The following is a 12,599-nucleotide window of genomic DNA, read 5'->3' as shown; positions in this document are numbered from 1 at the left end:
CTTTTAGATTGCTGATTTTAATGGTTTTGTTTACGTTTTTAACAATTAATTCCCAGCCCCACCTAGCGTAATAATCTCATATAGGCCTAGGCTATGCAAAAAAAAGAAAAACACACACACAACTATGATGAAAACAGATCAAAATGGGGAAAAATAAGAAAATATGATTTATTCATCCTATTTGCTGCATATTATAAAGTAAGAATTCCATAAAAATTCGGTTATTTATTTGTATAGGCTATAGCCTAGGGCTGTGTGAGACCATAAGAAGGGGGGCTGGGTTGAATTGTAAAACACGCGAACAAAACTATAGAATTAGCCATCTATTTTTGTGGCTCTCTTTTTGTTTTAGCAATTCTCCATCTGAAGAGCTGCTATTCCGAGACCTTTACCGACTCTTCTATATTCTGTTTAATTCGTTTTTTTCGAATTTGTGTTGTGCAGTTGTTTTGTCTAAATTCTAATTGGTACAACTTGTTATATAAGGAAATTTCTAAGGCTTAGAAATCAGAAGAGGGTTGGAATAGTAGCTTGGCAGGAACTTCCCAGGGTGCGTTTTTGACCCTGGATTCATCACTGAATGTTTGATTTTCCTAACCTGACCCTTTTTCAAGATAGCCAAAAGTAGCTTGTCTAGAATTTTACCATAGGCCTATACAATAGAAAAGAGTAAGGCTAGTGCATTCCTTATTTTATGCTGTTTCCAAATATCATGGTTGTCATTCTTCCAATGTACCCCCTCCCCCTTTGATGGTGCCAGATATAGTTCTTGGACATTTACAAAACTAGAATAAAGCAATACGCATTATGAAAATGTAAATGTTCAAGATAGGGATGAAACCTTTTAATTGACAGTGAAACAAATATGATTTTTTTTTTAACCGGATATTTTGGACACATATGGAGTGTCCATATTTACTGCTGATGATGGACACTTTATATTTGTCCGAAATATCCGGTTAAAAAAAATTAATATTTATTTCACTGTCAATTAAAAGGTTTCATCCCTATTTTGAACTGTTATATTTTCGTCATGGAAAGGCAGTGTGGTCTTCGAAGATATATACGCATTATGTTTCTATTAATCACGTTTTCTCCTATAGTTTTCCGCGTTTTAAATAATATTTCACTGAACGCGTGGACACTGTAATGTTATTCAAAGATGATTAATAAATGTTGATAAAATAAGAAATGTTCGGTTTTTTAGGTCTTTACCTAGAGGTATGACTATGAAATTAAAAGCACCTGGGCAGCAATGATTGGACCTCCCGTTTCCAATCATTGCTTCCTTAAATTTTCATTTATAGTCTTCTTTAATTTATTCGAAGTTTCCTTGGCTTTTGGTTAAACCCTAGAATTTTCACTTTTCATTCGTTTTTCCAATATGTTTTTTTTAACGACAGTAAAATTTGTTATGCTACTTGTGTTTTGTAGTCACAACGTTCAAGAATTGAAGTTAGGTTAATCATAATGAAATTTATCAAAAATGACGAAAATATAATGGTTTAGTAACAAAATTATGGAAACTACAACAAAGAATTATGGAGGGGGGGTCTTCATAGTCTAGTGAAATTTGTTGGCAGGTTATGGAATTCCTTGGCAGCTTTGGAACTTTTTCCATGCCTGGTTGCACTAATCAGTTGTTCTGAAAAACTGAAGTATATTCAAATGTGGTACTCCGTATAATTAACCTCCTTACGCTCGTTTCTAAGATTTGGCTTTACATATGATAATCGTTCTGAAGAGGTTCCTATTTTTGCCATATTCTCGAAACTCGTGTTTTCCACGTTTTGTCATGTTTTCTAACATTTTCTGACCTATTAAGAAAAGCGAAAAGCTAATTTTAAACCATCAAAACTGAAAACTTCCTAAAAATGACTAGAACAAGTCCATCCACCTGCTGGCCGGTTATCGGTTAAGCGTCTTTTCAATCGCTACCTTTTCAATGGTGTTAATTGCGGAAAAGTTTTCTATCCATCATATTTTTAAAATATATTTGTCGGGTATTTCCATTGAAAAACGCTTTTTTTGACATTTTCATTGTTGAAACCGAAATGAACGACAATTCTGCCTCTTGCTAGATGTTGGAAATACTTTTTGCCCTCCCCCTAAATTTTAGTGAATTGACGCCAGCATGCCTTGGATCTATTAAATCCTTGAAATTGGCTTCATAATATCATTGCTTTTAGAAAGTACGCAGGTAGAAAAAGAAGAAAAGATTATGTAATGATAAAAACATGTCTGGCTGAATTTCCCGAATATGGGCGCACCACTAATCTGTTTGTATTGTAATGAAACAGTACTTTCTATTAAAAAGCACTGCTAAGATATTTCAATTAAAATATTTCCAAAAGTGTTATGCGTTTTGTTTGTCAAACTCAATTCTTGGTACTGTCGGTCGTTTTCAAAGACCATTGGTAACTTAAAAGAGTGGGAACTAGCGCTTGTGTTGGCGAGTAGACTTATCAACGGCATCTAGCGTTTGGCGCATCCAGCGTTTGGCGTTTCTTTGTATTTTTTTTTTCAGTGTAATACAAAGGAAAAAAATGTTATAATTGGTGTAACCGGTAAAATTTGTGCAAAAATAAGTGTTTGGTTTCAGTTTCTGAAAGAAACACGATTACAAAGCTTGAAAATGCTAAGATACGCCAAACGCTAAATGATGGCCGTTTTTTTTTATCGATACTAGTACCAATTTCCACTCTTGTTAGCTACCCATACTCTCTGAGTCGTTTTGTCGTATTCGCACTAGATTTCTCAATACGTTAAACACACAAAACAAACAATTATGTGAGATATCTTTCTTCCTCGCTTGCAGAATAGTTTGAAAAGGGAGTCATCCAACTTAATATTATTATTTGTTTTGTCCCACTGATAATGAAATAAGTTCTTGTTGAAAGCAATTAAAAGAAGTGGTCACTATTGCCGTTTCTATATTTGGAGTCTTCAGTTTCTTCATTTTACCGTGGCCGACTTTGATATCTTTCGACTTGAAAGCTCTTTCGCAGTTTATTATTCTTTATTTTAAATTTTGGTTATATTTTGCTTTCGGCCATTGCAACCATCAAAATGATCCAAGATGGCCACAAATAAGTAGTCAGAGTGCAGCGAAGCAAAGCTCAAATTGTTGCAGTAATTAGTTCTTATCGGCTGAGCTCAGGTTGTGTGTGAACATCCGGTCAATTCTTTATCAACAGTGGTGTTACACAACGCTGGTCACAAATCTTACCAACTATGACGAAAAAATGCAACCATACCATGTGTTATCATCATATAAGTAAAGATAATTGTTAGTTGGAGAAACAGTAGCTAATAAAATGCGAAATTATACGTGACGGTCGGTTTATTTATGCTATTTTCAATCATTTTCGATTCAATTTACGGCTCTATTTTTTGGGCTGTTTTTTCCGGCATTTTAGAGAAGACGATAATGTGAAGTCTACCTGCGAAATGGGTATTCACCAGGAATCGACTGAATTCCTTTAATAACGGTAATTAACCGTCCAAATGTAAAAAGGACAAATCTGATCACTTCCGGGTTTTAATAGTCCCTTACGTAGGGGTGCTTCTGCCCTGAGCCTCAGAAATGTCATCTGTTCGCGATTTTCTCGTAATTTCCTTGAGCTTCCACATTCTAAGGGCATTTTTGGCTGTTTATATGAATTTCCTTTTCACCCAAAATAAAATCCTGCGTTCATATCTGCTTTGTTCCTCATATACACCCGCGGAAATTTTCATGGGGGGAAGGTTGGAATTTTTTTCCAGGGTATAGATAAAACGTAAAAAAACTGGTTTCTCAGAAAAATGTGATTTTTCTATATTTATATAGAAAATCACATTTTTATGTGATTTTATATATATATATATATATAAAAATAAGTTGTCTGTCTGTCTGTGGGTCTGTGGATCTGTGGATCAGGAACATGCTGGAGTAGTCACTCGGTGAGAGAGGGTGTCAGAACGGAGAATGAAGGTCACAGGTTCAAATCCTGGTTAGGCTAAAAAAGGTAAAAAACTAAAAACTAAAAAAAAAACTGAAAAACTAAAAAAAGGCAAAAACTACAAAAAAAACTAAAAACTAATAAAAAAATAAAAAAGCCGAAAAACTAAAAAAACTAAAGAAACTAAAAAAAGGAAAAAACTTAAAAAACTAAAAACTAAAAAAAACTAAAAAAAAGGAAAAATGAAAAATAGAAGAGAAAAAGAATACTAATAAAATTAAAAATAAAAATAAAAAAAAATAAAAAAGATAAAAAGCTAAAAAAAGGTAAAAACCAATAAAAACTAAAAAGAAAAAAAGGTAAAAAACTAAAAAAAAAATCATCTAAAAAACTAAAAAAAACTAAAAAAAACTAAAAAACGTAAAAACTAAAAGAACTAAAAAAGTAAAAAAAAAACTAAAAAAAGGAAAAAACTGAAAAATAAGCGGGATATAAAACAGTGGGATATAAATGACGACCGGGACACCGGGACATAAGGAATATAAATGAATCAGAAAATACAACTCATGTTTCCAAATGACGTCGTTTGGAGCCCAAATTGAAAATCCAGATCAATTTATGTCTACTTTCAAAGTAAAAGGGCAAATTTATCATAGAGCAGGGTCTCTTCTACCATTCTCAGGCGAGAATCATAAATTTTTACAATTGTACTTCATCAGTGATAGAAGTTCTGAATTGAATGCACGTTGCGAAATTTCTCCCAACATTGAAAGGACAATCGTTTCCCAATTACAACATCGTTTCCACGAAAATAATAATTTAGTGCGTCTGTTCAAAACAGCCATCCATTTGATGCCTACTTATACGCATAAAATTGTTATTTCCGCTGACAAAACGCCTCCTGGCCAACATGTGCGTAGATACAATGCTCCAACTATCGACGAAGTGGCCATCGTTATGGTCGGTGATCAGTTTTTACCTCGAGATATTATTCTCAGAGTTTCCACCACACGTGCTACAACTAAAAATAGGCCTACCAATAATACTTTTAAGAAATATAAACCCACCAAAGCTTTGCTATGGCACTCGACCTGCCGTAAAAAAAAACAATGGAAAACCTAATAGAGGCCACAATCTTGACAGGGCCTTTTGAGGGTGAGGCTGTTCTTATTCCTCGCATTCCCAAGATTCCAACGGATCTGCCTTTTCAATTTAAAAGATTGCAATTCCCAATTCGATTAGCATTTGCAATCACCATTAACAAAGCTCAAGGTCAATCATTAGAAAAATGTGGTATAGATCTTAATACTGATTGTTTTTCCCATTGACAATTGTACGTTGCATGTTCGAGGGTCGGTAAACCTGACAATCTATTTATATGCAGCGACAATTGGACAGCGAAGAATGTTGTATATTCGCAAGTTTTACGCAGTTAATTTGTATTTTATCTATCTATCTATCTATATAAAAACGAGTTGTATGTATGCATGTTTGTTTGTTTGTAAAAAGAGCGTTTGCATATGATGTCATTATTAGTACATACGGCTTTGTATAGGAAAGCCAAGAATGTTGTATATTCGCAATTTTTACGTAGTTTAACTCCTGCAGACGAAATGAATGCTTGCCTAAAAAATTCTAATTTATAGGCACACGTAAAAATATTAAAATTAACTACAAATATGCGTGTCCGATTGCAAAACGATGACTCTGGTCAAACAGTAGACTCAATTTCAGGACGTATACAACTACCTGCTGATTTCTGTAATTTAGTGACGTCCAAAAATGAATTGATTGAAAAAGTATTTCCGAATATTCTAAAAAATTATAAAAATAATAAATGGCTAAGTGAAAGAGCGATTCTCGCACCCAAAAATATAGACGTCCACGAAATCAACAATATTGTTTTGAACAAGATTCGAGACCAGGCAGTCCTTTACAAGTCAGTCGACACAGTTTTGGAACCAAATGAAGCGGTTAATTATCCATCTGAATTTTTAAATTCCTAAGATCCTTCAGGGTTTCCACCACACGTGCTACAACTAAAAATAGGCGTACCAATAATACTTTTAAGAAATATCAACCCACCAAAGCTTTGCAATGGCACGCGACTTGCCGTAAAAAAAAAACAATGGAAAACCTAATAGAGGCCACAATCTTGACAGGGCCTTATGAGGGTGAGGCTGTTCTTATTCCTCGCATTCCCATGATTCCAACGGATCTGCTTTTTCAATTTAAAAGATTGCAATTCCCAATTCGATTAGTATTTGCAATCACCATTAACAAAGCTCAAGGTCAATCATTAGAAAAATGTGGTATAGATCTTAATCCTGATTGTTTTTCCCATGGACAATTGTACGTTGCATGTTCGAGGGTCGGTAAACCTGACAATGTATTTATATGCAGCGACAATTGGACAGCGAAGAATGTTGTTTATTCGCAAGTTTTACGCAGTTAATTTGTATTGTATCTATCTATATAAAAACGAGTTATGTGGATGCATGTTTGTTTGTTTGTAAAAAGAGCGTTTGTATATGACGTCATTATTAGTACATACGGCTTTGCATATGCACAGACAATGGGAAAGCCAAGAATGTTGTTTATTCGCAATTTTTGCGTAGTTTGAAACACATATATAAATCTATCTATATTCACAGGTGGGACACAGGGACACAACTACAATGGCGCATAACTAATATGGCGCGTAACGACTTACGCGCGCGGGGGGGCTTGGGGGGGCGCGAAGCGCCCCACCAACTAGGTGTTGGGGTGGCGCGAAGCGCCACCCCAACAGCTAGTATATATATATATATTTCAGAGAAATATAGGCTGCCGCGCCCTGACACGCGGCAGCTTCTGTATATGGATTCTCATTGTCATTTGTCTTCTAGCCGCAGACAATTTGTCGTCTTTTCATACTATATTTGATTATTAAAGCAAGTCCGATTTCTAAAAACGGTATCTGCCCAGCTTCAAACTTTTGGTTTGCTTTTTTAAGGTTTTTGAATTGTTGTAATCCCTTGTTAAAGTATATACAAATATTTTTGCAATTACCAGTTTTTGTTCTTTGCGCAATTCAATGTCTTTCAATACTGAGTCTTTTCAAAGATATTTGATGAGTAAAGCAAGTCTGATTTCTAGAAACGATTTTTACTAAGCTTCAAACTTTTGGTTTTATTTTTTAATGTTTTTTAATTGTTGTAATCCCTTGTTAAAATATGTACAAATATTTTTGCAATTACCAGTTTTTCGCTCTTTCCGCCATTTAATGTCTTTTTATACTGTATCTGTTCAAAGATATTTGATTATTGAAGCTAGTCCTATTTCTAACGATTGCAGCTGCACATCGTGAGCGTTTTCTTTAAATAATATTAATTTATTTTAGTTTAATTTGTTATTTTGTGTAAAATTCCTATGGCCCATGGGCTTTTTCTGGAATAAAAATTAAACTATATTGTACTTTTCATTTCGATCCGGCGCTATTTAAGAGGCTTTCAGGCTCTTCTTCGAAATTATCATAAATCTGTTTCCTAAATAATATTTTATTATTGAGATTAATTGAATCATTCATGAATCAGTTACAGATGACAATTTTTCCCACTTTCAAACAATGTTTTTAATTGTTGGTTACTATAGGCTGTGTTTTGCTTTCAAACGATATTTTTAATTTCCGGTTACTATGGGCCGTGGTTCACTATCTGCTTGTTTGCAGCTATAGCTGCCACCATGGCAACTTAATTCAAAAATAGTTACATTGTTAAACTAAGGGTCCTGTGGTGGCGCAGTGGATTTGACCTTAGCTTGGTAATACGGGACCCAGAGATCGAATCACGCTGCAGGAATGCACTGCAGGGCCGACGCAGGGACCTTAGTAGTCAAGAAGCGTCGTTAATTCTTAAATAAAATAGGGTGTGAAGGACGTTCTCATAGATGTGCCTACTAATGTTGCAAATTCACGAACTAGTATCAGATGCAGCACACTAATATAGCCTTTGTAAAGAGCCACGCGTTTTCGACGTTATAATTTAACTTATTTCGATTTTACCTTCAAAATCACCTTTCTGGAGTTACGGTAGTTTTGCTCAGAGTAGTGGGGCTGTTAAACAGAAAATATCACTACAATCCTGCACTTTTGGCCAAAAGTACCAAAATTGGTGGAGATATAGATTAAAGCACGGATAATCCAATGGAAGCATGTCGAGCTGAAGAAACCTTGTAAATACCCTGATAGAATAGGGTAATCTTTTCGAAAGTATGTATGACAGACTCGTTTCCATCAAATCCGGGAGAGTGCCCCATTCTCGTGTCATCAGTAGTTACCGCATTCTGCAAATTGTTGGCAAATCCTAGTATGATGCTTATGTGTAATAGCGTTTTGTAAAACGTACAAGGCCTATTGATTCACCTATACGCCAAAACAAGATGCCATTATTTTCAACTACCATTCGATCATTGATACCGAAGTCGAAATCGATCCTTCAGATGGTCAAGTTAGACTCGGTCCTATTTGCCAAACTCTATATTGGCTGCAGCACCAGAGGCGCTGACTTGGAGGAGATTTCAAATACGACAACTAGCCTTTCCCTCCTTCAATCTCTGATAAGTGTAATCTGAGATCCGACACGAAGTCTGATGTTGTAACTCTGCTCACAGCTTATTGTTCTGGAATTGTGACCAAGAAACCTCACGCCGATTCCAAGATTTTTGATGGTGCTATCCTAGTCCACCTTATAAAGCCAAAAAGCAAGACGTTTGGCAAATATGTTACAGAAGAAATCTGACAATACCTTTGTAAGCAGTTCACAAGTGAAACACAGTGAGTTGACGTCGTCTTTGACGTTTATAAGTCCGACAGCTTGAAAACTTCTATATGAGAAAAGCGCGGCTAAGCTATGTATCGGACGAAGGTTGAACACCAATTCCAAAAAAGTTGACTAGTTTCCTCCAGTGTTCAGATAACAAGCAGAGCTCATTCGAGTTCATGGCCAAAAAATATGCGACGCTGTTACCAATCATTTGGTTGTCATGACTTCTAGTGATACTACAAGGGAGATAGCAGAATAGTCTTACATTGCCTTCATCAAGCGCGCTGCAACATGAAATTCATCACTTTCAGAACGATTGATTCAGATGTACTTGTTCTACTCATCAACTGTACGTAGTTGATCAACTGCGTTGATCAATTGTACGTAGCCTACTGCCAGGGGAAGAGTTTCCACTACATTCCTGTTCACGACATAACAACTGCACTTGGCGAAGAAAGGGCACAGTCACTGCTTTTTTTTCCATGCTCTAAGTACCTGCGACACTGTGTGCATTCCTGTGGCATGACAAATGAAGGTTTTGAAAGCATGGGAAGCGCACAGTAACATAACACCAGTCGTCAACCGCCTGTGTTCTCCTCTTCAAGAGCTCACTGAAAACGGCTTTGCACAGATTGAAATGTTCATTGTGCTTGTATATGACAGATTCAGTGGGGAAAAGTCGGTAAACAAGTTGATGAAATACCTGTTCACAAAAAAAAGGATCATCCATGGACAGACTTCGGCCAACCCAGGATGCGCTAAGCCAGCACATTCTGCGCACTTATATTCAAGCCCAGGTATGGTCCAGTTCTTATCTTGCCATTATTATTTGCAGAACCCCAACGATAACGGATGGGAAAAGACTAGCAATGGGCTTTCGGCTCCCCGATGGTCAACCCTGTCCCAAGCTTCTGTTGTCCGTCGACAGCTTGTACGATGTAGTTGCAAAAAGCAATGGTCTGGGTGCTGCAATTGCAGGAGCAGTTCACAGTTATGTTCTTGTTACGGGTCCTGCCAAGTGTAATGAATTTTCATGTATTATGTATTTTGATGTCCCTTTTAGATTCGCTTTCTTTTCAACACCACTCGATTCTCGGTATTTCAAACCGTGTTTCTACAAAATCTGAACTTTCTGTAACAAGCAGATTAGTTTTGCGCTTTTAGCGCACTTTCAGCGATTGCAAAGGTGGTATAAAGCGATCGCTCGACTTTCTACATGTGATTATTGGGTCCCAATACTTTGTACTACATTATCACTCTTTCCGGAGTTTTTTCAAACTTTCCATCAGTTTTGCGCTTTGAGTGCGTGATATTGCGCTTTGACGCGCAGACTCGAGCTACTGCTTGTAATCTTAGGACTTCTAGTATTCTAAACTATATTTTTGCCTGTTTTGGTATTGCTTGGGATATGTGCTCCTATTTTGCGGTTTATGCGCTTTCTTTAGCGCTCTAGTGCGCGCTCCAGAGTGATCCTTTACTTTTTGTATAGGCAACATTGGAATCGCCATATCTTAAAATGTATATTCAGAGGCTTTGATGCCTCTGTAGAGATGTTGGTAAATTTGCGCATTTTTTAGCGCTTCAGGCGCCCGTAAAGGTGCTTTAAAGCGCCCGTTCGGCGTGCTTCCCGTTACCGTTATATTCCACGTGCTTTAATCTATATTTCCACCAATTTTGGTGTTTTTTGCCAGAAGTGCAGGATTTTTATGCTTAACGGCCCCACTAAGAGAACTCTATGCTTCGCTTGTTTTTTAACAGCCTTTAAAAGCAAAATTAAGAAGTTAGAAAGTCAAATAAAAAAAAAAATCAAATTTTAATGTCAGTAGCAAAACTCAAAACTCGGATACAAACCTTTTTGCCACTTACTGTCTCATTATGGAGAATTGCAACGAGACATAAATCAAATGAAAACCTCTTAATTTCGTAAAATAGCATGCTATATGTGTTCATTTGCATATAACTGATTAATACATCTTTTCAACGTTGATGAGCTTTCTTTATGTAAACGTTACAAACAAGTTTTCTTTTCATTTGTTAAAACTAAGAAACGTTAAACCTGTTAATTCTTAGTAGGCACGTCCGTGGGAGGGGACTGACTTACGTCCCATAAATGGTATAATTTTTATAGCTATCCATGGTTTAAAGTGTCTGGGGAGTCGCCTATTCTTTGCTGTATTGGTAGGTGTGCCCTCCCCCTTCTTCCAGAGTTTGGACTCAAAAATAAATTCCTGGGATCGTTGCTAGTTTCGGATTTCTTGAATAGTTTAGTTTTCGATTGTTGGCTAGTGAAAAGTATTATTTCTAATTGAGAGTGTTCTTACTATAAACATGATTAAACGATTGTATATGGGGGGGGGGGCTCTTCAGCTTAAGATCCTGTATATCTGCTTTCAGGAAAATCAAGCAACTTCCTATTAAATTTGCGAATTCCGAATAAATGTATCTTACGTTTCAGGAGAAATCTATACTGTGTACTTATCCTCTATTGGTGGTGCGTATAAAAGTAAAAGGAGGATGGAATACAAACTTTTTTGCTTTTGGCTCAATTATCCATGCCTAGTCTTTGGTTGTTTCCCCAGCAATCAGGGACGCAATTTTTTAGACTGGAGGTAATATGAATATGTGCAAAAAAATTGAACTTTTTTCTTAATATCTTCGGACGATCAGTTTCGTAATAGCCCTCTGAGAACCTAAATTGAAGGTGTTTTCTATCATTTGAGCCTTTAATCTGCATCTACAATTCATCAGCATGTACGAATAATTCAAAGATGTAATTACACTTTTGAAAACTCCTAAGTGGTAGCATTTCAGTGCATTGGGTTATAACTTCAAATAAGTATATCTAAATATTTGGGTTGGAAGGGTACTGCTTTAGCAACATCAAACTTTTTTCTCCGTGAAATTTTTTGACCTCAAATCAGAAGCTTACCGTCCTTCTTCAGCCTCTGCTTAAACCTCATCATTTAACAGTTTATTAATTTTAACATAAAAAAAAAATTCAGGGCAACCAAAACCAGGCACGACAGTGGAGGTTTCTGGGTTTGCGATCCCTCAATTATGATGAATTATTGTAAAAATGTCCGAAAATGACATATTTGTTTTACCCAACCCCCTAGATTCACTCGACAAATCTTTTAAACGGGCCTAACAACGGGAAAAGTCATCTTTTATGTTCTTTCTGAGTCGTCAATTAACCCAAAATGGTTTTAAATAGTTTATTTATTTTGTAGCACTTATTATTGACGGTCACCATAGTGGATCATATCCAATTGACGGAAATGAAGAGAAGGTTCATAATCAACTTGAAGCTGCTGCTTTTTGGGCCACAGAGGTCATTAACAACCAATCTGGACCCTTCCATTCAAAAATTGGTAAGTTTTTAAGTGCGCCCGAGTCTGACCTTCAGATATTCACGGGATTTTTCCTATAGAAGATGACAAAACACCGACGTCCCGTTTTTGTCCACAGTTTTTGCAGGAACGGGAACGTTCAAACTAATATTGGGGGGAGGGGTGCTCTCTATATATTACCTCCCTTATGTGTTCGTATGGGTTGTACCATGTAAATAATTGAACATTTATGTATAAAAAATACTTTAATTCATAACGGTTATTTTGTGTATCCACTGTTTTTATTGCATTCCAGAATTATTTTGCCAGAAAAATTATCTTTCCAGAAGCAAATACTAGATGGAGGGAGAGTTTCTGTTCATTACCAAATGTAGAAAATAGTTAGGGCCTATCCTGGACCAAAGAAAACAATGTTTGAAAAGTAATCTATTCTTTATCATTATGTTTTCGGTATTTTTCTGGAGCAGTTTCAGCGTAGTTTTATGATTTCATTATTTATTTATAAA

The 12,599-nt window shown here is 36.1% G+C and overlaps 1 protein-coding gene across 1 annotated transcript in view; it reads left to right on the top strand.

Moving 5' to 3' along the window:
• Positions 1-12,599, top strand: part of LOC136038052 (uncharacterized) — an 87,151-nt gene that overhangs the window by 345 nt on the left and 74,207 nt on the right. Inside the window, exon 2 of the mRNA XM_065721004.1 lies at positions 11,974-12,114. Coding sequence (XP_065577076.1) covers positions 11,974-12,114 — 141 coding nt within the window. The remainder of the gene's footprint in view (positions 1-11,973; positions 12,115-12,599) is intronic.

This window comes from Artemia franciscana, chromosome 17 (assembly GCF_032884065.1).
Source record: "Artemia franciscana chromosome 17, ASM3288406v1, whole genome shotgun sequence".
NCBI classification, from domain to species: domain Eukaryota; kingdom Metazoa; phylum Arthropoda; class Branchiopoda; order Anostraca; family Artemiidae; genus Artemia; species Artemia franciscana.
Note: the sequence above shows the minus strand (reverse complement) of the source record. Positions and strands in the feature narration are given on the sequence as shown.